Raw genomic sequence first — 27336 nt, 5'->3', positions numbered from 1 at the left:
CAGAGGTGCTGGATACCAGGGGGCCAAAGTCACCTCAAACCCTCTTTTAGCCCACCTTTACAATCACAAACTATGCAAAAATATTTTTCCTTTGCCCTGAAATGACAAACCAGTCTTCATTGAGGGTTCAGTGATGGAGAGGGTAAAGAACTTTAAAGATCTATTCTGGGGCCTTCAACTCCATGCACTCATGAAGAAGGCTCACCAATGGATCTATCTCATTGGGAGCTTGAGGAGATTTGTCACCAAAGACTGGCAAATGTCTACAGGTCTACTGTGGAGAGCATTCTGATCGGTTGCATCACTGTCTGTACGGAGGTGCCAATGCACAGGACAGGGAAAGGCCTCAGAGGGTTGTAAACTCAGCCAGTGCCATCATGGGCATTAATCTTCCCTCCATTAAGGATATCTTTAAGAGAAGGTATCTCAAGAAAACATCCACATTACCCAGGCCATGCCTTTTTTTCATTGCTACCATCAGGAAGGAGGAACAGGAGCCTGAAAGCACACACTCAATGTTGCAAAAAACAGCTTCTTCCTCTCCACCATCAGATTTCTGAAGACAATGAACGATTGACACCACCTCAAATTTAAAATTTTTTTTTACTGTAATTTATTGCAATTTTCCACCTATAATGCGCAATCTTCTTCTGCAAAACAACAAATTTCAAGACACATGACAATAAACCCGATTCTAATTCTGATTCTAAGTGCTACTCATTATCAAGACAAGGAAAAGAAGTCCGTTAAGAGACATTAGCCACTTTTAAGCTGCAGCACCCAGGTAGCCCTCCTGCGACCTACGTGTGGTTAGTGGAGCAAAGGTGCTTCCAGCACCTTTTAAGCTGCAGAGGGATGAATCCATGAAATCACCAACCCGGTGATTTAAGGGGGATCCCACCCCCATCCCCGCAATGACGTGGTAAGTGATGCATCATGCACTCATGGGAACTATCGATAAATCTCCCCCACGTCCCCCACTGGCTGTCAGTTGCCCCCCCCACCAGCAATCACCATCCCCCATCAGTCGTGACCTCCACTGTCAATCAACATCCACCCTGTCAATCGTGCCCCACCCCCCCACAATGTCCCGCTGCCGTGACTGTTGATCTGTCATAACCGGAGTGGTGTTCGCAGCAGTAGCAGTTTGCGACACCCCCCCCCCCACTCTTCCCCCCCACCCATAGCAGCGACCCCTCTTCTCTCACCCCCATGGCAGTGACCCCTCTCTTCCCCCTACAGCAGTGACCCCTCTCCCCCACCCCCGCAGCATCAACCCCTTTCCTCTCTCCCCATGGAAGTGACCTAACTACCCCCTCTGTCCCACTTGCGGCAGAGACCTCACCCCTCAACCCTGGGGCCTGCGTCAGCGACCGCTCTCCCCCCCTGATCGCAGCAGGCACTTCACCCAGGGATTTCTCTGTGACGTCAGCGGTGACATCACATGAGTAACTGTGTCGGCCATTTTGTTGTTCAAGCCACCGGAGGACCTGTCCTGGTTAAGTTTAACTGGGTTCCCTGACTACCTCTGAGGTAGGTCAGGGACCTGGTTGGATTATGACCACGTTGACCGGATCGGACCCTTTCAAGCTACCGCATGAGTGGGGTGCTAAACAGGAAAGTTGCCTGGTTAACCCCATTTTACATGGCAGCATGAAAGGGCCTATTGAAGAGGTATTGGCTTGCTTTTGTGCAAGGGAGATTATGTCTCACAAATGTCATTGAATGTTTTGTGGTTGTAAGTAAGAAAATTAATGCAGGCAATGTGGTAGCTGTTGTTTACATGGACTTTAGCAAGGCCTTTGACAGTCCCAAATGCTGATGAGGAAGGGTAAGGCAAATTGGATCCAAGTTATATTGAAAAACTGGATCCAAAATTGGCCTGGAGGCAGAGGGCAGTGGTTGAGGAGTCTTACTTGTGGTGTACTGCAAGGATTGATGTTGTTTGCCATGTATACATCAATAATCTGGATAAGAATGTCAGTGGACTGAGTCATGAGTTTACTAATGACTCTGCGCACATTAACAATCCGAGACTCTCCTATGTACAAAACAATATTTATATATTTGTATATATTGTTACAAGCCCAGAGGACTCCAAAACCCAGGAATAATAGATATTCACCAAGACAAATGGTTACTTAAACAAAGGTTGGTTTCGATTATCTTTAAACATGAAAACAGGATCAAACTTTATCTTATCACTATTAACTAACCTAACTTAACCCCCTTCTAATTCTAAGTGCATGTGTATGTACTGTGTGTGTAAGTTTAGAAAATTTATTTGGTTAACAGTCCAATCTCATTTCTCATTCCTCTAAGTTTACTGGTTGCAGGCAATTCTTATACTGTGCACAGAATTTAATATTTATGAATTTCACCAGCTTTGGTGCTTGAAAGGTAAATGGTTACCACTCAGGAAGGTTCTTGTCAATTTTCAGAGAGTGATCTGTTGTTTCTGGACACAAACTGATCCCTTTTAATCAGCCACGTCAGTGTCTTGCCAAATAAACTTTCCCCATCAGGGTTTTCCAGATGATGACCTCCTTTTTGTTTCCCTTATTTCAAGTGAAATATTAGGCAGCCAGTCCTCTCCTCTTGCATGAACCACAAGGTCTTTGACCAGGCTGAACTAAACACTCACAACCCATTTTCCAAATGGGTTTTTTTCTACAAGGTTTCCAGCTTGTCCTGTTCCAGTCCCAGCTGCTGCTGCTGAACTGTAAAAACTGCAGAACTGAATTCTCTCTCTCACCCTCAGAGAAAAACCTGTTCAACTCTCTCTGCTTGCAAAATCCACATGACCCTCTTAGACTGGCAAGCTGCACTTCCAGATAGCCTGCACCTCTGAACCTACTCCTCAGAGTTCTTTCATCTGTTGCTTCATTAGTGAAGTCTCTTGGGCACTCCCCAAAGTGTTTTTGCAAATTCCCCCAGGAGCTGCCCTGTCTGGCTTGAGCAGAACTCCAGTATTTTAAATAAAATCTGTTTTAAAGTGTTTTTACGTGACCTACGCTAAAATAAACCGGCCCCAATTTATCTCCCAAAAACATATCTAAATACAATACAAATAGAACATAATGTCAAAATATGAATACTTGTCCTGCATGTGTATTATTTGTCTGTACGTGTGTTATGCCTGGTTGTGTGTCTGCGCGTCTTGCACTGAGGGCCGGAGAATGCTGTCTCGTCGGGTTGTACTTGTGACAATAAATTTGACGAAAAATTTGGAAGAGGTATAGATGGCAAAAACGTTGTGAAAGGGTACAGAGGGCCCAAGATCAGTTAGAAAATTGGATGGGAAATGTAATCCAGTGAAGTATGAGGCAATTCATCTTGGGAATCCATTTTTGCACAAAAGTTAGGACGGAAGTGCATACCACCCTTAACATAGTAACACAGGTGGATAAGGCCACAAAGAAGGCACTCAATGTCCCTTTCCTCGTAGGCCAAAGCTTTGAGGAGAAGAGTTAAGATGTCTTGATGCAGTTGCACAGAACATTAGTCAGGTTGCACTTGGATTATGGAGTAGAGTCACCACACTCCAGGAAGGGCATGGTAGAATTCAATAAAGATTCACCAGGATGTTGCCTGGAATGATGAGTTTGTAAGGATAGACTAGGTTTGGAAGCTAAGAAGTGACATAAATAAAGTTTTGAGAGGTATTGGGCAGATAGAGTCTTTTATATAGAGTGCTGGAATCTAAAAGGGTAGGTTGCGGTGGGGGGGGGAACACAAAACTCTGCAGATGCTGTAATTGTAGTCAAAACACAAGAGATGTTGGAGGGACACAGCCAGTCTCGGAGCGCCCTTGGGAGGTAAAGGTACATTACTGATGTTTCGGGCCTGACCTTGAGGAGGAGCTCAGAACTGAAACATCGTAATATTCAAGATTTTTTTATGGTCATGTAATAAAACAGAAAATGAAATATTAGGCAAAATTTCTTTGGGTCTACCGTAAGCCATACAAAGATTCACCATAGGCAGGAATTGCCAGCACCCCTTACAGTGAGAGTAAAAGAAGCAAATAAGTCACTCCCAGAGTCATTGAGTGTCCGTGGATTTGCCTTCAGTCCTCCCTCAGGCTCTGCAGATTCCAGTCCAAAACATCAGCAACCCAAGTTCCAAATCCGAACTTTTGGCACAAGTTCCATAGGTACCCTTTTGTGTCCCTGTTCCAATACCTGGTACCTCCTCATCTCGTCCTGAGCCAGTCTCCAGCAGTCTGCAGCCTGGTGTGAATCCCTTGACTGCAGTCACTAGTAGCCTGCAGTCTGCTCGAGTGGCCAACAGCCCAGCCACCTGTTCATTCATCAGCCTCAGAGCCCAATCACTGGACCGCTGCAGAGCTTACCGTCCAATAGAATTGTCACTTCTGCTTCTCCTTCTCAAACAGTAGTGGGGGCGGTGGGGGGGGGGGGTGGTCTCCCATTTTTCTGGTCCCATGCGCCAGTAGTCTGCTTCCCTGAATCTGCAGCCCCTCATGGCTGCTGCCAAACATCGGCATCACCATCTTGGGCCCAGACCCCGCAGTCGCTAGATTTTAAAATATATATCTTTGGGTGCTGAGAGACGGGCTAAATTCCTCCAGCATCTTTGTGTTTTGTCTAAAAGGTGGGATATTGGTTTGAGGTGGGAGAAGAGAAATTTGAGGGGTAAGTGTTTCCACTCACAGGGTCATGGTACCTGCCAGAGATGGTGGTGGAGATAAACAGAATTTCAATGATTAAAAGGCAGTTAGATGGACATTTTGGGAGAGAGATGCAGGGAACATGGACAGGGACAACAGTCAGTGTGGTGGAGTTGTGCAGAAGGGCCTCTTTCCTTCCTGCACGGCGCAAGGATCCTGTGCTGTTGTAAATCTTATTTCTAACTTTAATGCCTTGGGGCACCTTCAGCATTTTAGATCATTTTGAAATCTCCATGGAGATAAGCGTGATTGGCAGGCAATATACAAAGAATGATGGTGATCATTGCAGGTTGTGAGGATAAACGTTGAGAACATAGAGCATTCCAGCACAGTACAGGCCCTTTAGCCCTCGATGCTGTGCCAACCTGTACATTCCCACACCCTGTTCTCGCTGCTGCCATCAGGAAAGAGGTGCCACAAGACTCGGACCACCAGGTTCAGGAACAGCTGCTACCCCTCCACCATCAGACTCATCAATGACAAATTCGATCAGGACTTATTTAAGGACGCTTACTTGGGCACTTTATTGATTTTTAAAACTTTCTTTGTATTGCATGGGTTGTTTACATTCATTATCAGCTTACATTTCTTAATTTGCTTTAGTTGTGTACAGTATTTTTGTGCACTACCAAAAATGGTAATTCTGCCTCACCTGCAGGAAAAAGAACCTCAGGGTTGTATGTGATACCATGCATGTACTCTGAAAATAAATATGAATCTAAAAACAATGTTCAGGCACTGTAGCTTCAACAGTATTGAGTTTAAGTTCTGATGAGGTGTGGGTCAAAGTATCAACCCATCCTGTTCAGAGGATTCTTGTGGAACTGGATTGCCCAGATGAGATTGGCTTATGAATCCGCTGTGCCCATTTCCAGGAAATTAAATTTTAAATTTAAATTTGGGCATACAGCATGGTAACAGGCCATTTCGGCCCATGAGTCTGTGCCGCCCAATTACAACCAATCAACCTACACCCCTGGTATGCTTCGAATGGTGGGAGCCAGGTAAACCCACGCAGACATGGGAAAACATACAAACTCCTTACAGACAACACAGGATAAGTACACCAGTCCTGATCGCTGGTGTTGTAAAGCTGTTACACTAACTGCTACACAAACAGCGAGTGGCTGGAAGGAACTGGTGGTCAGGCAGCATCCACAGGGAAAAATGGACAGCTAGCATTTTGGAAGGGTGTCAACCCGAAACATTGGGAACCGACCACTTCTACATAAGAACATAGGAAGAAGGAAAAGGAGTAGGCCAAAAATGGCCCATCGAGTCTGCTCCACCATTCAATACGATCATGGCTGATCTAATTTATGACCTAACTCCATCTACCTGCCTTCTCCCCATATCCCCTAATTCCTCTATCATGTAAACATTTATCTAACCGAATTTTAAATATGTTTAATGAGGCAGCCTCAACCACTTCCCTGGTTAGAGAATTCCAAACATTCACTACTCTCTGGGAAAAACTATTTTTCCTCATCTCTGTCCTAAATCTACTCCCCCGAATCTTGAGACTGTGTCCTCTCGTTTTAGTTTCCCCGGCCAGCTCAAAAAACCTTCCTACATCTATCCTATCCATACCTTTCATAATCCTATATGTTTCTATAAGATCTCCTCTCATTCTTCTGAACTCGAGCAAATACAATCCTAGACGATTTAATCTTTCATCATAAGTCAACCCCTTCATCCCAGGGATCAACCTAGTAAACCTCCTCTGGACCATCTCCAAAGCCAGTATATCCTTCCTCAAATATGGAGACCAGAACTGGACACAGTACTCCAGGTGCGGTCTCACCAGTACCTTATATAGTTGGAACATTACCTCTGTACTCCTGAATTCAATTCCTCTAGCGATGAAGGCCAACATTCCATTTGCCTTCTTAATAACCTGCTGCACCTGCAACCTAACTTTTTGTGATTCATGCACAAGCACTCCCAAGTCCCTCTACACAACAGCATGCTGTAGTTTTTCACCCTTTAAATAATATTCAGCTCTTTTATTTTTCTTGCCAAAGTGGATAACCTCACACTTACTAACATTGTACTCCATCTGCCAGACCTTTGCCCATTCATCCAGCTTAACTATATCCCTCTGCAGACTCTCCACATCCGCAATACAATTTGCTCTTCCACTCAATTTGGTGTCATCCGCAAACTTGGCTACACCACATTTTGTCCCCTCCTCCAAGTCATCAATGTAAATGATGAACAGTTGTGGGCCTAACACTGACCCCTGCGGCACCCCACTTACTACTCTCTGCCAACCTGAAGAACTCCCATTTATCCCGACTCTCTGCCTCCTGTCAGACAACCAGTTTTCAAACCAGGCCAATATACTTCCCCGGACTCCACTTTCCTGTAAGTCTCTTGTGCAGCACCTTATCAAACGCTTTCTGGAAATCCAAATATCCCTCTCTCCACCGCAAGAATCCTAACAAGTTTGTCAAACAAGATCTTCCCTTTCTAAAACCATGCTGCGTGTCTGATTGAACCCTTACATTCCAAAAGTTTCACTATTTCTCTCCAGGGACATGGCCTCAGCCATTCAGTAACCTTCAGGTTCTCACAGTTTGCCCAGGAAATTAAACCAAGCAGTGTACACAAAAATGCTGGAGAATCTCAGCAGGTCACACAGCATTCCTATGTAGGAAGGATAAAGATATGCAACCATCATTTTGGGCCTTAGCCCTTCGTCAAGCAGACAGGCATTTGAATAAAATGTTGGGACAGGAGGAGGAGCACTGGGCCAAAGGAAAGAGGTCATAGGTGGATAGGGGTTGGAGGGCACATGAAAATAAAAGCTGAAGTGATGGGGGAGAGGGTATATATCTAAATGGAGAGGGAATGTGGTGGAAGCTGGAGGAAAGGAGATAGCGGGATAGTGAGAGAGAGAGAAGAGATGGGAAAATGGAGGATTGGGAAGTCCAGGAGGTCAGTGAGTGGAGATGGTAGGTAAGGGAGAATCGGGAAGGGTTCTTAGGAGAGAGCTGGGTGGGAAGAAAGGGGAGCTCAGAGGGGAGTGGGAAGGGGAGGTGAGGGTGGTCTAAGGGCTGTGGGGTGGGAAGAAAAGAGAGTTCATTGGGGTGGGGAGATGAAGGTGTCTGAAGGTTGGGGAGATGAAGGTGTCTGAGGGCTTGGGAGTGAGAAGAAAGGGGAGGTCAGAGAGGAGATAGGGATCTGAGGGTGGGGGTGGTGAGAAGGGGAAATTCACAGGGGAGTTGGGGGAGATGAGGGCCCTGAGGGTAGGGCTGTGAAGAAAGGGGAGCACAGAGGGATAGGTGAAGGGGTCTGAGGGCTGGGGGAGGTGGGAAGGAGAACCGAAGAGGGGAGTTGGGGGTCTGAGGACAAGGGGGCAGGAAGTAAGGGGAGGGTCAGGAGGGGAGTTAGGGAGATGGGGATTTTGAGGGATAGGAGGTGGAAAGAACGGGGGAACTCAGGATGGGGATGGGTGGGTAAGTAGGGAGAGGTGTGAGGGGATAGAGAATTACGGTGGTGGAATGAGGCAATGGGAACCAACAGCAGAGAAATGGGTGGCTGAGGTCGGTGTGGGAAGCGGGTTACTCGGGACCGGGATCAGCTTTGGAGCCGCTTGTTGACCGGGAAAGGGAAGCCGTGGTTTCATAGCAACCGGTTTGTTGGTTATTTGTCGGGAGTAGGATACATAGAGCGAACTGAGCCGCGCAGAGAGGCGATCGGCGAGGGAGGCAACGGAGGGGAGCGCGGCCAGGTCCCGTCCTGTCCAGGAACGCAGAGCTCAGTACCCAGAGGGACGGGGGCAGCCCTGAGGTTCGACCATGCCGGGGGTGCGAGTCCCTCTGCAGGAGCAGATCTGGGATCTGCAGAAAAAGATCCAGCTCTTGGGTGGGTGTTCTCTCTGTGTGTGTCTGTGTGATATCTGTGTGATATGTGTGGATATATCTGTATGATGTGTGTGTGTGTGTGTGTGTGTGTGTGTATATATATATGTGTGATGTGCATATATAGGCATCACCTATGGCTCCTAGAACGCTTCCACCAGCGTTGTCTCCGCTCCATCCTCAAAATTCATTGGAGCGACTTCATCCCTAATATCGAAGTACTCGAGATGGCAGAGGCGGACAGCATCGAGTCCACGCTGCTGAAGATCCAGCTGCGCTGGGTGGGTCACGTCTCCAGAATGGAGGACCATCGCCTTCCCAAGATCATGTTATATGGCGAGCTCTCCACTGGCCACCGTGACAGAGGTGCACCAAAGAAGAGGTACAAGGACTGCCTAAAGAAATCTCTTGGTGCCTGCCACATTGACCACCGCCAGTGGGCTGATATCGGCTCAAACCGTGCATCTTGGCGCCTCACAGTTCGGCGGGCAGCAACCTCCTTTGAAGAAGACCGCAGAGCCCACCTCACTGACAAAAGACAAAGGAGGGAAAACCCAACACCCAACCCCAACCCACCAATTTTCCGCTGCAACCGTGTCTGCCTGTCCCGCATCGGACTTGTCAGCCACAATCGAGCCTGCAGCTGACGTGGACTTTTACCCCCTCCATAAATCTTCGTCCGCGAAGCCAAGCCAAAGAAGAATATATAGTGGTGTGTGTGTGTGTGTGTGTGTGTGTGTGTGTGTGTGTGTGTGTGTGTGTGTGTGTGTGTGTGTGTGTGTGTGTGTGTGTGTGTGTGTATGTGTGTGTGTGTATAGCGGGCAGAGCGGGGTATCACGAACCATCTTCAGCAAGGTTCTGCGGGCTTGAAAAACCATAGTACCGACAGGTGAATACTCACCTAATGGACCTCACACCAGCAGTGCTGCGTACCGAGGAACAATACATTGATCCGCTGATTCTCCTGCCGGAAGGCGTGGGACACTCACAGGGCTTAACTTAGACCTGCCAGTCCTGTGGATCAGCAGCAAACTCATAAGGACGTCCCACCTTGTCCCGTGGAGCCCAGGACATGCGGTATATAAAAGAAGCTTGTGAAGTCTGAATAAAGTCAGCCTTGTGTAGATTAACCTGGTGTGTGTATTGCTCTAGTAGATTTACCGAAGTAGCCGCTATATATGTATATATACATATATATATATATATATATATATATATATATATATATATATATATTATATATATATATCTGTGTGTGTATATATGTCTCTGTGTGTGTGGTACCTATAGCTATTTTCACACCACAGGCAAGTAGTGACCCTACTTTGTCTCAGTGAAATTATTGGGAATTCATGACCTCCTGGGCTTTTCACAATGCAATCCAAATTCCTGGGAATTTGCTTCCCTTGGCAATTTAGGGTGGGGGGGGGGATCCCATCCCCAACCAATGATGCGTTACGCACTCACAGCAGTAGGAGTAAGTTCACCTTCCCATCTGTCTCATTCGCTGGCACTGAAAAGGCATTGCACTAACTTCTATGCTACCATTAATGACTTCTCTGGCTTTCATTAAACCTTCCTTCCAGCCCTGTCCCTCTCCTTGTCTTCTTTCGCACAGACATAATAAATTCTCACCTCTCCCCTCATCAGATCCAATTTACACCTTTAGTTTGTCCGGATTCCTCCCCCAGCCGGCACTGTCTGAATTCTGAAATTTCCTTCTCTTGGCTCATTCTAATTATTCCTTGAAGAAGGGCTCAGTCTCAAAATGTTAGCAATATATCTTTGTCTACTCTGGATGCTGAAAGACCGGCTAAGTTCCTCCAGCATTTCGGTGGGTTTTCACTTCAATCTCAGCGTTTGCAAACCTTTCGTGTTCACGTCGCATATCCTCATGTACCTCTTGCTATTTTTCAGAGGGTGATCGAAAGGTTTATTATGAGACTTCGCAAGACAAAATCAAGAAAAATAAGGAGACAATTCAACACCTGAGACAAGAGAACAAACGATTGCACAAAGCGCTGGCTGCAGCATTGGTGGTAAGGTTGGGCACCTGTCAACTGCTCAAACGTGCACGTCTCTCAGATGGGCAAGCCTTGATTACTTGGTCAAATGCACCTCAATATCCTTACACTCCAGTGACAGTGGGAAAGACAAACTAGAATCAATAGCCCCTTTTCCACTGGCACCTTGCTCCAGGAATTAACTAGGACAGGGGCCAGTGGAAACAGAAAACTGTCAGCAAATCAGTGTCAAATGGATTAACCACCTTGATCCCTACTTATGTCCCCGGCGTGCTGATAAAACCAGTGGAAAGTCATCCGTTTCCAATTGAAGATAGAACACTCCATCCCCAGGGATGAGTTGTGTCCCAGTTAGGGGTGGCCCAGTGGAAATGGCATAAAGGGCTTCCTATCCCGGGACACTGCACAGCCAGTGGAAAATGGACTTATGACATGCTTATGCCAAGAAACTGTCTTGAGATGTTCCACGGAGGGTAAAGGAAAGAATGAGAAACTGCATCAAAAAGGGAGAGATTAATTTGAAAAGTTTTAAGAGTGCAGCCGGAGGGATTTTGGAAGGGAGCTTCGGCAAGAAATTATGTGGGCAGAAGGATAATTTGCCAATATTTTTTTAAGTTGGGGAATGTAGGAAGGCTGAGAGTCAGTCAAAATTTCTGCCAGTAGCTCAAACCTCTGCCTCAAAGCTGGTGTTGACACCTGCACTCAAACCTTCTGGGCTCTGGCCATATCCTTCCTTTCTGTAAGCATTCCTATTGCTGCAATGAAAGCTGGGAAACTGGCCAGGGATCACAGGCACTGCAGACGACCATTGCGTTGGGCATCTCATCCTCAGAAGGTTTAGCCTGATTAACAAGCCTTACGTCTGCCAAGAACAAGTCGATTTATGCCATGTCAACTTGCTGAGACCCACGTGCTCATGAACATCAAGAATATTTTCCAGCATAGCCTTAATTCTGCCACTGCACTCAGTGATCTTTGCAGAGCATAGAATATAGAACATTACAGCACAGTACAGGCCCTTTGGCTCACACTGTTGTGCTGACCCATATTAAACCTACCCAAAAAACACCAAACTCTCCTTACTAAGCATCCATGTGCCTATTTAAGAGTCTCTTAAATGCCCCTATTGTTCCGCCCTCCACTACCACCCCTGGGAAAGCATTCCAGGCACCCACAACTCTCTGTGTGTAAAATAAAATTTAAATAAAATTGATCCCTAATGTCTTTCCTAAATGTTCATCCCTTCACTTTGTACAGATGTCCTCTCGTGTGAAAAAAGTCCTCTCTGTCTACCTTATTATGCCTATCATGATCTTCCACATCTCCAATAAGTCACCTTTCATCTTTCTTCACTCCAAAGACAAAAGCCCTAGTTCTGCTAACCTTGCCTCATAAGACACATTGTCTAACTCTCCTCTGCACCCTGCCCAAAGCTTCCACATCTTTCCTGTAACAAGGTGACCAGAACAGAACATAATATTCTAAGCTTTCTAAACATGCAATGCTGTTTTTAGGAAGGTATGATGCTTAAAATATCCTACTATCTCATTTGCTCCAGTCTGCTTCAAATATCTTGGATATTTCTGGACAATCATAAAACTTGTGCCTACCTTGAAGGTAAAGTAAGCAGACCATGGACCTTAAATAACACTCCCCACTGTAAAACCATCTTGTCCACACTCTCTCGTTTCACCTCAACATTCACAAAATACATGCTTATTTCAACATTATCTGTTCCAAAAAAAAAAATTGTGGTCCAACACCGTTTGACCTGGCAGCAACATTTAACCACACCTTTGACATTGAACCTATAAAGAAAATTCTTTGAAGATCTTGTGAGGAATGAGTGTAGTGCAAAAACTTCTCAAAATGAGCTTGGGACCACCTTGGTGAAACACTGGATCTCTGCTATGCCATTGATCTTCTCAATGGCCAAGTAGGTGCACCCCTCTGGGCTGCAGGTGCTCATACCAAATATGTAGATATCCATTCAATTCAACATCTACTAAAATCTACACAAATTTAAGGCTGCACATGCTGGGCAGCATTCATCTTGCAAATATTAACCACAAAGAGATCCTATGTCGAGAGTCCATTCACTTATGATGGGCTCCCAGCCCATCCTTGTTCATTCAAATTTAAAGAACCTCCAATTCAGGTGGCATTAACATCGAATTCTCCAGTTTCTGCTGGATTCCGTCTGGGCTCTCTCCAACTGGATGGCATTAACATCGACTTTTCTGGTATCTGCTTGACCAGTCGCCATTCTCCCTCTCTTCCTTTCCTCCAGCTCTCTACCCCCTTCCCTCTCCATTCACATTTATCCACCCCCTCCGCCTGTTTACTGGTGTACTGTCTGAGGTTACTTTGCCACTGGCACTGCATCCTTGTGTATGGCTGGTCTGCCTTCCCTCTGTGACTCCTCCCCCTTGAATCCCTTAATAAAAGCGTTTATGTCCAAGTCCCTCCCTTAGCACAAGTCCTGGAATTGGGCCAGAACAGGAGCATGTGTCCAGTCTTACGGTAATAAAAGCCTGCCTTCCTATAACTCCAGTCTTTTGATGTAATTGATAGTGCATCATGTGCCCTCCCTCCCTTATCCACTCCCTGCCTCTCCCCCTCCCCCCACCCCACCTCTAAACCCTTTTATTCAGGCACCTTCTCATAACTTGATGATGAGCTCAGGCTTGAAACGTTGGTGATGTATCTTTTTCTTTACTCTATAAAATTGATTACTAATACTGAATACAAACATTATACAAATAATACATATAAAATTCCCTCTATAGGACATTTTATATAAAATTCCCTATAATAAGATATTTTATATTTCTCTGATGTGATCATGTTATACCATGTTATATTCATGACCTCCTGGGCTTTTGTGTGCCCAATGGAGATGTGGGGGGGCAGTGATATGTAGTTAAACCTAGCTTTACTTCTCTGAACTGGCACAGTTAGTGTCGCGGTTAGCGCACCCTGTTACAGCGCCAGCAACCAGGGTTTGAATCCAGCATTGTCTGTAAGGAGTTTGTCTGTTCCGGTTTGTCCCACTGTTCCAAACATACCAGGAGTGTTGGTTCAATGGGGGTAATTGGGCGGCTCAGACTTGTGGGCTAAAAGGGCCTGTTACCATGCTGTATGTCTAAATTTAAAATTGAATTTAAAATTAAAATTTAAAGTTTAATCGACTCTTTTAAAATGACTTCTTTTACTGATTTTTTTTTGATTGGATGTTAAATCTCGCAATAATAGTTCTACAAAGCATCTTTGCAAATTGAATGCACCTTGTTTCAGTGGTGATTGGATGACCCCAGCATTTGTTTTTTGCGCGTCTGCTCACACTAAGGGCACCAATGCTTTGAAAAATAGGATGGCCCAGCAAAATTTGTCATTTGTGTTTTAGAGCGATGAGAAACTTGTTGAAGCCTCATTTCAAGATCATCATGAGAAAATGGCTCTGAGGCGCAAGAGTGGAAAGGTACATTTTTTGACATTTCTGGAAACATTGTCCCTCCGTTAATGGTTGTTTCTAAATATTTTAGAAATACTGGAAGGTGAAAAAATGAAGTTGTAATTTTAATTCCAATAGAGATTTGAGGTTGGTCTGAATCTAAAAGGACATTGATGAGTTGTTAATATTAACTCTGATGTTTGCTGTGTTTATGGAAAAATAGATAGTTGTTAACAGTTGACATTAATTAAATTGAGAGTTCAAAGTTCAGATTTATTGTCAGAGGACATCACATACATCCCTGAGATCCTTTTTCCTGCGGGCCAGGCAGAATTTCTACTGATCGGTAGTGCAAAAAGACTTTACTTAAGAAAATAATCATATGAAAAAGTGAAAAATGTAAACAAAAAAAGAAATACAAACAGACTGACTTTGCAAATATAGAAAAAAGATAATTATTAATTAATAAATAATGTGCAAAGTAAGAGTCCTTAGACGAGTCCCTGATTGAGTTTATTGATCATGAGTCTGATGGTGGAGGCACAGCAACTGCTCCTGAAGTTGGTGTTATGAGCCTTGTGGCAGCTGTCCCGGTCTATTTCCGTGACCTTTTGCAGGGCTTTCTGCTCAGGGGTATTGGTGGTCCCATACCAGGTTGTGATGCAGCTGGTCAGCTGGTCAGCACACATTTAACGACACACCTGTAGAGGATCATAACGTCATAAGGTTCTGATGTCAGCGCGCACGCACACACACACACGCACGCATGCACACACACACACACACACACACACACACACACACACACACACACACACACACACACACACACACACACACACACACACACACACACACACACACAAAACCACCTTATCTCACAGCTATCCTGCTTCCTGCATCAAAGCCAGAAGGTGATCTGGTCTAGATCTGAGTCATTACAATTCAATCTCTTTCCTTCTTTGGCTTGGCTTCGCAGATGAAGATTTATGGAGGAGTAAATGTCCACGTCAGCTGCAGGCTCGTTTGTGGCTGACAAGTCCGATGTGGGACAGGCAGACACGGTTGCAGCGGTTGCAGGGGAAAATTGGTGGGTTGGGGTTGGGTGTTGGGTTTTTCCTCCTTTGTCTTTTGTCAGTGAGGTAGGCTCTGCGGTCTTCTTCAAAGGAGGTTGCTGCCCGCCGAACTGTGAGGCACCAAGATGCACGGTTTGAGCCGATATCAGCCCACTGGCGGGGGTCAATGTGGCAGGCACCAAGAGATTTCTTTAGGAAGTCCTTGTACCTCTTCTTTAGTGTACTTCTGCCATGGTGGCCAGTGGAGAGCTTGCCATATAACACGATCTTGGGAACGCGATGGTCCTCCATTCTGGAGATGTGACCTACCCAGCGCAGTTGGATCTTCAGCAGCGTGGATTTGACGCTGTCGGCCTCTGCCATCTCGAATACTTCGATGTTAGGGATGAAGTCGCTCCAATGAACGTTGAGGATGGAGCGGAGACAACGCTGGTGGAAGTGTTCTAGGAGCCGTAGGTGATGCCGGTAGAGGACCCATGATTCGGAGCCGAACAGGAGTGTGGGTATGACAACGGCTCTGTATACGCTAATCTTTGTGAGGTTTTTCAGTTGGTTGTTTTTCCAGACTCTTTTGTGTAGTCTTCCAAAGGCGCTATTTGCCTTGGCGAGTCTGTTGTCTATCTCGTTGTCGATCCTTGCATCTGATGAAATGGTGCAGCCGAGATAGGTAAACTGGTTGACCGTTTTGAGTTTTGTGTGCCCGATGGAGATGTGGGGGGGCTGGTAGTCATGGTGGGGAGCTGGCTGATGGAGGACCTCAGTTTTCTTCAGGCTGACTTCCAGGCCAAACATTTTGGCAGTTTCCGCAAAACAGGACGTCAAGCGCTGAAGAGCTGGCTCTGAATAGGCAACTAACGCGGCATCGTCTGCAAAGAGTAGTTCACGGACAAGTTGCTCTTGTGTCTTGGTGTGAGCTTGCAGGCGCCTCAGATTGAAGAGACTACCATCCGTGTGGTACCGGATGTAAACAGCGTCTTCATTGTTGAGGTCTTTCATGGCTTGGTTCAGCATCATGCTGAAGAAGTTCCCCACAGTCATCAATTCCCTGATCTTTCAAAAATTTGATTTACTTTCTCTTTAACTACCGCCAGCCTCCATAATTGTCCCACAACTTCATCACCCTTCAGACACCGCTGTTCCACAATGGATGTCCGCTTCACTATTCACCTCGGGCACTGTCCTTGTGGACCTTGTATGTTCTTTCTGTGACCATTTGTATTTCCCAGAGGCACTGCAGTTTCTTCCTGCATCCTAGAGACATGTGGGTTAGTTAATGGACTCCAGTAAATTTCCCAATTGTAAGTAGATGTCAGGAGAGTCTGGGAGTTGATGAATATGTGAGGGGGAATAGGAAAATAAATGGTGTATATGAAACACTTTGAGAGAAGATATGGACATCTAGGTGAGATAGATCTCTTCAATGTTAGATCTATAGAACCATGGAACATGACAGCACAGAAACAAACCCTTCAGCCCTTCTAGTCTGTGCCAAAATATTTTTCTGCCTAGTCCCACTGATTTGCATACCTTGAGAAGGGCTCAAGCCTTTACCTCCTGTTCGAGATCTGCTAAGATACTAAATCATTTCTGTGTTTCACACGTCCATCCATACCGCTCCCATTCACTCCCCTGTCCACATTTTTCTTGTCAAAATTGAGTCTGCATTCACCATTTTAGCTAGCATCTCGTACCACACTCCCACCACTCTCTGTGTGAAGAAGTTCCCTTTAAATTTTTCCCCTTTCACCCTGAACTGATGCCCTCTGGTTTGTATCTCACCTCCCCTCAGTGGAAAATTCCTGCTTACTTTATCTATCCGCATCATAATTGTGTACACCTTGATCAAATCACCCCCCCTCATTCTTCTATGCTCCATTGAATAAAGTCCAAACCTATTTAACCTCTCCCTGTGTTTCAGTTCTTCAAGCCCCAGCAACATCTTCTGTAATCTTTCAATCTTATTGATATCCTTCCTGAGGTTAGGTGACCAAAACTGCACACAATACTCCAAATTTGGCCTTACCAATGCCTCATACAACTTCAACATAACATCCCAACTTTGATTTATGAAGGCCAATGTGCTGAAGCTCTCTTTATGACCCAATCTACCTGTGACGCTGAATTCAGGGAATTATGTGTCTGTATTCACAGATCCCTCTGTTCTACCACACTCCTCAGTGCCCGACTGTTTATAGTGTGTCCTTTCTTTGTTTGTCCTTCCAAAATGCAATGCTTCACATTTGCCTACATTAAATTTCATCTGCCATTTTTCCAGTTGGTTCAGATCCCTTTGCAAGCTTTGAAAACCTTCCTCACTGTCCACAACACCTCTAATCTTAGTGTTATCTGCAGACTTACTGATCCAATTTACCGTATTATCATCCAGTTCATTAATATAGATGAGAAACAATAGTGGAGCCAGCATTGATCCATGAAGCGCATAACAAGTCAAAGGCCTTCAGTCAGCAAGGCAATTGTTCACTACCACTCTCTGGCTTCTCCCGTCTAGCTAACGTCTAATCCAATTTACTAACTCACCATGAATACCTAGTGTCTGAACGTTCCTGACTCCTATGTGGGACCTTGTTAAAGGCCATGAAGACAACATTCATGATTTTCTTTCATCATCTTTCCTGTTAAGATTGGTTAAACATGACCTAACACACACTGAGCCACGTCAACTATCCCTAACCAGTCCCTGCCTGTCCAAATACTTGAATATCTGATCTCTTAGAGCACCTTATAAATTGGATAAATATGTGGAGAGGAGAGGTCTGGAGGGTTATGGGAATGAGAGCAGGTCAATGGGACTAGCTAGCTTTATTGATTGGCATAGAGCTGAAGGGCAGAATGGCCTGTTTTTCTGTGCTTGTTCTAGTGTTAGGTTCAGCAGCCTATAATTTCATGGATTATTTTTACAGCCTTTTTTTTCGGCCCAGACCAACATGAGCTACCCTCCCATCCTCCAGTACCTCTAGTGTGGCTAAGGGCATGTTAAATATATCTGCCAGGGCCCTAGCAATTTCTACGCAGGCCTTCTTCAAGGATTAAGGGAATTCTTGAGAGGCCCTGGGCATGTTTTTTGCATGACAGCAAGCACCTCCTCTATAATCAATAATTGATTAATCCATATTAGTTCCTTGACCTCACGGTGTTTGCTTCACTTCCATAGCCTCGATGCCAATTTGCTGAGTAAATACAGATGCCATTAAAAAACACTTAAGATCTCCCCCTTCTCTCCTGACTCCACACATAGCCAACCTCTTTGATATCAAGGACCAATTTTATCTCCTTTACTATCCTTTTGCCCTGAATATACTGTGCCTACAGAATCCCTTAGGATTTTTCCTAACCTTTTTGCCCTCCTGATTTCTTTCTTAATGTTTTTCTTGCATTTTTATGTTCCTCATCCTTGTTGCCTAAACCTGATGGACTCCTCTCACTTTTTCTCACTTTTCATCATGATCTGCGTCACAGAATGCCAGAACATTGGTTTCTTGACTGTCTGTAAGTTCGGGGGAACGCAGACACAGAGAACTTGTCTAATTCCAGCACGTGATAGCCTGAGATTGTCTGATCTCGGAAGCTAAGCGGGTACAGGCCTGGTCAGTACTTGGAACACCAGGTGCTGTAGGTTTTTTGTGAGGGGGGCTGGACAAAGTGGCGACTCCCTGTCTGCCTCACGGTGGACAAAAGGCAAAGAATTTCATGTATGTAGTATTACATGACAATAACAGAACCTTTATCTAATTTCAAGTAAATTCAATATTGTCTGATTAAAATAGTGCTCTGGCTCGATGATAGACAGACCTAACACTGGCAGGTGTCTGCATTGCCAAGAATTTATTCACATATTCTGCTTATACCTAATATGCATTTTAACATTTTGATTTGTTGCAATCTGTAAGTATCATTTAACTATTTACTATATCTCATTCATTGCCCAGGATGTCATTATAGTCATGGATCAGAAGGTTTGTGACAGAGCGAAACGCCTGAATGCTCTTAAACATGATACGGAAGTGAAGAAGAAACATCAGATGGATCTGGAGTTGCAATACACGCGGGCGATGGAGGAGGTTGCCTTCCTGCAAGAGGTAGAGCAGAGCACATCGGAGGATGCCCAGGTGAGACTGGCATCCCAGGGAATTGTGAAGCATTTTATAAAATGCAACGGTCCTCGCAGTCCGATGCTCTGCAGCTGCCGTCCCACATAGTGATGCAGCCGGATCAGATGCTCTCAATTGTGCTCCTCTAAAAAGTTCTCAAGGTGGGGGCCGGAGGCCTTGCCCTCCATCACCGCCTTTGGATGCTGTGCCTTCCTGACTAATGAGGTGGTGTTGAGAGGCCAAAGGAAGTCCTTTATATGCAAACCGAGGAATTTTCTTTTCTCCACTCTCTACTACTCATTGAAGCCATTTATGTGTCATGGAGAGTGGTTGACCTTTGTGATCCTGAAGTTCCAATCATCTACATCTTGTCCAGGTTGTTGTTCTCACACCATTTTACGAGCTGCCCAATCTCTTCTCTGACAGCCAACACCACTGTTGTTGATGAGCCCAACTAATGTTGTATCTTCTTCAAACCTGATGATTCTGCAATTGAATCTCATAGTGCAGTTGTCAGTGAGCAACATACACAGTAGCAGACTGATCACACAGCCTTGAAGTGCACCAGAGCTCAGCTTGATGGGACTTGAGATTTCACTGCTAGCCTGGACGGTCCCACAGCAACCGATCAAGTCCTGCTGATTTGTCGTCAAGTTTATTGTCATTGATTGTACAAGTACATCCTGATGAAACAGCATTCCTCGGTGCAAAACAAGCAGACACAACCAGATATAACACACTTTCAGACAAACAATTCATATGCAGGACAAGTATTTCATCTATACAAATAAAAAAATATTATTTCCTGTCTATGAGAGTCTCAGATGGTGAGTGTGAGCGGTTCCTTTGGTCATTCATCTCACCGCCCGTGGGAAGAAGCTGTTCCTCAGCCTGGTGGTGCTGGCTCTGATCCTCCCGTATCTCTTCCCTGACAGAGCAGCTGAAAGACGCTATGTGTGGGGTGGAAGGAGGTCCTCAATGACTTTGTGTGACATCTTCAGACAAAGATCCCAGTAGATCATGTCGCTGTTGGTGGGGGTGGGAGGGGGGGTGGAGGGGTGGTGGGAGATGGAGAGACACTCCAGTGATCCTCTCTGCCACTCTTGTGGTCCTGTGGATTGACCTCCAGTCCATTTCTCTGCAGCAACCGTACCACACTGTGATGCAGCCATGCTGCTCTCGATACAGCTCCTATAGAAGGTTAACATAATGGTATCACAATTTCAAGCAACTGGCAAATACACTTATCCGGCATCAATCAATCCCCATATCATCTGGATTTTGGGGATTTTACTGTACATTGATATCCATGAGTGGAAGAATCCCTAGATATACAAAACAATGTTTGGTGTTTCTTTTGGGCTGATTAGTCAGGGCATCAAAAGTTATAGGGAGAAGGTTGGGCAGTGGAGCTGAGTGGGTCAGCTCATGGTTAAATGGTGGGGCAGACTTAATGGGCTGTATGGCCTATTTCTGCATTTATGTCTTATGGTCTGGTTCCATATTTTATCAGTGTAACAAAACAATTTCATGTTTCTTGTGCTCTCTGCCATCCTGAAATCTTTCACTGGCTTTTTTGTGTTTCAGACGTTGAGGATGTTGGAGAATCGACTGGAGAAAACAGATCTGAAATGTCGTGAGGCAGCACATGTGATGAAGGTGTATCAGAGACTGAAGGCCCTTCTTCAGGTGTGGTCACCTTCTCTTCCTGAAGACGTGATTCCTCGAGTCACTGCGGTGGGAAGGAAAGCAGCTCACTCAGACCCTGTTCTGTCCAGACAACCTGCACCAGTCATTGTCATCGGGATGAGTTCTGGACAGTAATTACTGTGACCATTCTAATTTGAAGGAATGGGATTTGGAGGGGATCTGTAGCATGGAGAGATGGTGAATTCATGCAGCTTCTTGGATGCTGACATGTGCATTTAGTGATATTAAGATTAGAATCAGAATTAGGATTTATTGTGGGGGGTACAGAGGCCTCGCATTTGTATTGAAATTCAATGTTTTTGCAACTGCATCATAGTCCCAACATTCATGTTATAACCATCTTACAACATTACAATGATATTGCATGAAAAGTCAGGCCGTGTCTGTGGTTCATTGATTATCCAGGAATCTGACGGCAGTGGGGAAGAAACCATCCTTGTGCTGCTGAGTGATCGTCTTCAGACTCCTGTACGTTTTCCCCGATGGTAGCAGAGTGAAGAGGTGGTGGGGGTCTTTGAGGATAGAGGCTGCTTTTTTACAACATTACAATGATATTGCATGAAAAGTCAGGCCGTGTCTGTGGTTCATTGATTATCCAGGAATCTGACGGCAGTGGGGAAGAAACCATCCTTGTGCTGCTGAGTGATCGTCTTCAGACTCCTGTACGTTTTCCCCGATGGTAGCAGAGTGAAGAGGTGGTGGGGGTCTTTGAGGATAGAGGCTGCTTTTTTAAGACTCCGCCTCATGTGGATGTCTTCAATGGAGTGAAGTCTGGTGCCTGTGATGTGGCAGGCCAAGCTAACAACCCTCTGGAGTTTATTCTTGTCCTGAGAGTTGGCGCCTCCATACCAACCAGTGATGCGACCAGTCAGAATGCTCTCCACGGTATATCTGTAGAAGTTTACAAGAATCACTGGTGACATATCAAACCTCTTCAGGCACCTCACAAATTACAGCCGCTGGCGAGCCTTCTTTTTGATTGCATCAACGTGGAGGTTCTAGGACAGATCCTCAAAGATGTTGACACCCAGGAATTTAAAGTTCTTGGGCCTCTCCACTACTGAGCTCTCAATGAGGACTTGATCGTGTTCCCCTGACTTTTTCCTGAAGTCCACAATCGTCTCCTTGGTTTAGCTGACTTTAGGTGCAAGGTTGTTGTTGTTACACCATTCAACGAGCTGATCTGTCTCCCTCCTCTATCTTCCTCATTGCCGTTTGTGATTCTGCTGACAATTGTGGTCAGCAGAAAACTTGTAGGAAGCATTGGAATTGTGCCTGCCACACAGTTGTGGGTGTATAACAAGTAGAGCTGCAGCCGAAGCACGCATCCTTGGGATAATCAGTGAGGAGAAGACGTTATTTCCAATTTGTACTGACTGTGATCTTCCAATGAGAAAGTCAAGGATCCAGATGCGGGGGGTGGGGGGGGGGGTGGTACAGAGGCCTATCATTTGTACCTTGACCAGCACTGAGGGGAATAATGATATTGAAGGTCAAGCTGTAGTCGATGAAGAGCAGCCGTATATATGAATTGTTTCTGGTGCATTAATTTTAAATTTTAAATGTAATTTACAGAATGATAGAACCAATTCCAACTATTTAAACCATGCTGCCCAATTACACCCAAATTAACCTACAACCCCTGATGGGAGGAAACCAGAGCACCCAGGGAAAACCCACGCAGGTTACAGGGAGAATGTACAAACTCTTTACGGACAGCACAGGTTTTGTGTTTGTAAAGTATCAGTTTCAATGGATTTACGAGAGACAAGTCGGTCACAAAATTAAATTTTTACAATTATAGGTAACTTTATTGAATTCACAGGAGACAAACAGGAGAGAAAATCAAATGATACTTATTCTAGTACTAAACAACTACATAGACATTCACATTGGACCCAGGTTGGACTCTGATACCAGTAGCTGTCAATCTTCTACATGTTCACGCACGAGTACCCACAGAGAGGAACTTTCATACAATCCTGGTTCCTTGACCAACAGAGGTTCAGCTCTCTGCAAGCACTGATCTATCACTGTATTATGGCTTAGTTCAGTGTACTGCACACCTTACCTTCCAGTGATGTCCACAGTAATGACCTGGCGTGGACTGATGTGTGAGGCTTGGGCCATGAGGTAGAGCTATTCATGAATGTTTTATACAGTTCTGAACTGGGCATCTAGCCAATGATGAACTATGTAATTTGAATGAGCCAATGGCAAGGTGTGCACTAATGGATGGCCAGAGTACAAACTTAATTGGATGAAGTTGCAACTTCCGAATAAGTTTCAGACAGGGAGGGGGGGGGTTACATGACCCTCCACAATCTACAATATTCCAGACAGACAGGGAGGCCACAGGTTTCTCCACAATCCATGTATGACAATGGGATTCGAACCTGGGTCACTGACACCGTAATAGCGTCTCACTAGCTGCTATGCAAACTGTGCTGCCCTGTTAGTCAATCATGTGCTACAAATTTTGATCCACATTCCATTTGTTTTTGTCCAGGAGGAGAGTGTGACCTTTCAGAAGCAACTGGACACTCTGGAATCTGAGATCCTGCATCAACGGCAGCAACTGAAAGACCTGCAGGTCATGAATAACGATGCTCAACTCTCTCGCAATGCTGCTAAGGTACCAGTAACAACACACCTAACACTCATACATTCATTAGCACTGAGAGTCCAATGTTTGTTAGGTGATTGGCAGGTGCAGTGTTTCCTGCTTGCCACCATCTCAGATCTCCATGATAGAGGACATGAAGTTTAAGAGGCCTTTCTATCTTCATGTTATAAAAGTATCAGCAGATCCTCTGTGCACCTGTCCGCGAGAATATGGCTGAGCCATGCTCTTCCTTAAGGCTGTGGATCACAGAATTCCCTCTGTGGACGATTTGGAAGAAGAAATGTGAGCGCGTCTCATCCTGCTCCCCTGTGCGGACTTTGGATTGAAAACCATCTTGGAGGACTCTGAGATGAATAGCATGGCTTGCTGGCTCCTCATTCCTTGGAGTGTTACCCTCACATCCACCCCTTCTGAATGCAGGAGGAGGAGCTACTGGCTACTGCAGATCAATCTGGAGTTGGCTCCGTTCCCTCTGCTTCTTTCTTGCTCTCTGAACCTCTTTGATCCACTTGGTGGCTTCCAACCAGGTCACTGGGGAACCAAAGAAGGGTTTCACAGTTCCCCAACCTGCCTCTTCCTTCTTTAGTTCCTCGACGATCTCTCAAGTCAGCAACTTCTACGTTTGCCTAAGTGTCATTATCAGAGGGTAGAGACAGAGGAGCCAGGTATCACAACGCTTATTGTCATGAACTGGAGCAGCCATTCCACGCCTTTTCTCGGGTATGGCTCCCTCTGTGACTCTGCACTAAGTTTATGGGCCCACTTGCCTGTGAAGCAGTCCAAGTTTGGTTTCTTCTGTATTTCTACTGATGATGACATAAAAAAAAAGACAAGATATTACGTGAGGAGAAAAGAAAGCAAGAGTTTTACTTAAAGGCGCTACGCCCTCTCTGGGGGTGGGGGGGGAAAGCAGTTGCAGGACCCCTTGAGAATAGCTGATCTAGAACACTGTGCTGAAAGTACAGTAACTCCTCGAATAATGCTATAATCTTGATGAGAAGCAACAAAAATAAAAGTACCACGATTATTTACCGTGATATAAAATCGGTTTTTGTATACATATGGGGGTCCTTGTGCAGGATACTTTAAACGTTAACCTCCAGGTTAGATTGGCAGTAAAGAAAGTGAATGCTATGTTGGCATTAATTTCAAGAGGAATAATATATAAGAGTAAAGAGGCTTTATGAGGCCTTGGTGAGACTTCATGTGCAGTTTTGGGCCCCTTATCTCAGAAAGATATACTGATGTTGGAGAGAGTTCAGAGAAGATCTATGAGGATGATTCCTGAAATGCAAGGGCTAACATATGAGGAGCATTTATTGGCTTGGACTGTATTCATTGGAGTATAGAAGAATGAGGGGAGATTTTGATTGCTGAAAGGATTAGACAGAGTAGATGCGTATAAGTGGGTGAATCCAGGACAAGCGGGCACAGTCTTAGAATTAGAGGGGACCCAATGAAAACAGAGATGAGGAGAAACTTCTTTAGCCAGGGGGTCATGGATTTGTGGATCTGTGGAGGCCCAATCATTGAGTTTAAGGAGGAGATTGACAGGTATCTAATTAGGCAATGTATCAAGGGAAAAGGCCAGAAATTGGATCTAGAGGTGAGAATGGTTTTAGCTCACATTGGCGTGGAGGAGCAGATTCGATGGGCTGAGTGGCCTACTTCTGTTCCTTGATCTTGCCATATCTTTCTGCCTGGCCTGCAGAAAAAGAAAAGAATCTCAGGGTTTTCTGTGATGTCATGCACGAAGTCTGACAATAAACCTGAACTTCCCATGGTTATGGGAGAGCAATGGAGTGGATTAAGTTTCAGCATAGAATGGCTTCAGGAACCATGGCCCCAATGTCATCCAATCACAGCGTATTTCTTAATCATTCGAACATGCAGAATTTGAAGGCTTTGCTTTCACAGAAAGGTTATTAACTTACAGCAGTATTGAACGATAGGTTTCTGTATCACTGCCATCTTTGTGGAACGTGCCACTTCCTCCAACTGTGTTGTTCTGGTAGAAGCCAAATTGAATAAGTACTTAAAAGGAAAAAGATTTAGAATCACGTGAAATTTCTCAGGGTATGAAATTATATGGATTGGTGGATTTTTGAACCACAAGGTTCTGTGCCAAGAACTTATACAATTCCAAGCCACAAACTTTCTGCCGAAAACTACTAAAATACTGGAGGCCAAATTTTAAAAATAATAGTGTCCATGGGTTAAGGAAGGGAGCTAAAACCTGCCAGAGTGAAAGGGATGAGTACACTGTATTTCAAGAGAAGCCATGCATGAAAATGAATTATTTGTAGAAGAGGATTTTATGTCAATTTCTGGGCCATTTTACATCACTGTGGAAACATGATAGAGCGCATTCTTTCAGAATCAGTTATTTTTGGCATTCGACGCTGGCCTAGTGATGATGTCATTCCTCATGTTTTAAAGTTTGCCGGTTAAAATTTGGTCATGTTTTTCACAACCAATATCTGTCTTTGGACTTTTAATGGAACCATCTTCTTGTAACATGGTTTATAGTGCAGTTTTCTGATCCGAAAAACTGTTCACACACTCAGTTCTTTCTTCTATAAGCAGCTGCCATACTCTCTGGAGATCAATAGGGCCTTCTAATGTGTTGGCCTGGACTCCTCCCCCAGCCAATCTTCAGTCTTTATTCTTACACCTTCCTGTTCTTTGCTTATTCCTTGAGGAAGGGCTCAGGCCTGAAATGTCGGTAATTTATATTTACCTCCGATGGACCCGGAGTTCCTCCAGCATTGCTGTGTGTTTTTTCTTTTGATGTTTTTTTATGGCATTGGAACGTCATGGTTTGGATGGTTGAGCTGAATGATTGGGAACTGCTGCAGAAGCCATGAAAGTGGTACAAGCATGGACAGGATCCGTAGGGCCAATGTCCATGGATGACATGCTTAAAGCCTACATTCTGATCACCACTCTAGCCAGATTTCATTCTCAACCTCTCCAAGGTGCACAGACAGGGACAGGGTCCCTGTTGGAGGTGGCATTGTAGTCCTCACCCTCATAGATCAAGACATCAAGTTTACTGTCATCTCATTGCACAAATTCTTTTCTTTCTTTGGCTTGGCTTCGCGGACGAAGATTTATGGAGGGGGTAAAAAAGTCCACGTCAGCTGCAGGCTCGTTTGTGGCTGACCAGTCCGATGCGGGACAGGCAGACACGATTGCAGCGGTTGCAAGGGAAAATTGGTTGGTTGGGGTTGGGTGTTGGGTTTTTCCTCCTTTGCCTTTTGTCAGTGAGGTGGGCTCTGCGGTCTTCTTCAAAGGAGGCTGCTGCCCGCCAAACTGTGAGGCGCCAAGATGCACGGTTTGAGGCGTTATCAGCCCACTGGCGGTGGTCAATGTGGCAGGCACCAAGAGATTTCTTTAGGCAGTCCTTGTACCTTTTCTTTGGTGCACCTCTGTCACGGTGGCCAGTGGAGAGCTCGCCATATAATACGATCTTGGGAAGGCGATGGTCCTCCATTCTGGAGACGTGACCCATCCAGCGCAGCTGGATCTTCAGCAGCGTGGACTCGATGCTGTCGACCTCTGCCATCTCGAGTACCTCGACGTTAGGGGTGTGAGCGCTCCAATGGATGTTGAGGATGGAGCGGAGACAACGCTGGTGGAAGCGTTCTAGGAGCCGTAGGTGGTGCCGGTAGAGGACCCATGATTCGGAGCCGAACAGGAGTGTGGGTATGACAACGGCTCTGTATACGCTTATCTTTGTGAGGTATTTCATACTACCTGATGAAACAGCGTCCTCCAG

At 45.3% G+C, this 27336-nt stretch overlaps 1 protein-coding gene and 1 long non-coding RNA gene across 3 annotated transcripts in view; one reads left to right on the top strand and one right to left on the bottom strand.

Moving 5' to 3' along the window:
* Positions 1-8377: 8377 nt before the first annotated feature.
* LOC138758559 (outer dynein arm-docking complex subunit 3-like) overlaps positions 8378-27336 on the top strand; it is a 61630-nt gene continuing 42671 nt past the window's right edge. Inside the window, exons 1-6 of one of the 2 annotated variants that reach the window (XM_069927653.1) lie at positions 8378-8560; positions 10474-10595; positions 13987-14061; positions 19058-19237; positions 20807-20908; positions 23439-23564. In XM_069927653.1, coding sequence (XP_069783754.1) covers positions 8494-8560; positions 10474-10595; positions 13987-14061; positions 19058-19237; positions 20807-20908; positions 23439-23564 — 672 coding nt within the window. In that variant the 5' untranslated portion in view covers positions 8378-8493. The remainder of the gene's footprint in view (positions 8561-10473; positions 10596-13986; positions 14062-19057; positions 19238-20806; positions 20909-23438; positions 23565-27336) is intronic. The other variant, XM_069927654.1, reaches the window with a different exon arrangement.
* LOC138758562 (uncharacterized) lies at positions 22714-26340 on the bottom strand. Its single transcript, XR_011354349.1, has 3 exons — positions 25490-26340; positions 25183-25260; positions 22714-24361 (listed from the first exon to the last, which is right to left on the bottom strand). It is a non-coding gene; the product is annotated as an uncharacterized lncRNA (long non-coding RNA).

This window comes from Narcine bancroftii, chromosome 3 (assembly GCF_036971445.1).
Source record: "Narcine bancroftii isolate sNarBan1 chromosome 3, sNarBan1.hap1, whole genome shotgun sequence".
NCBI classification, from domain to species: domain Eukaryota; kingdom Metazoa; phylum Chordata; class Chondrichthyes; order Torpediniformes; family Narcinidae; genus Narcine; species Narcine bancroftii.
The sequence above is the reverse complement of the archived record's forward strand: the minus strand, read 5'-3'. Positions and strand labels throughout refer to the sequence as shown.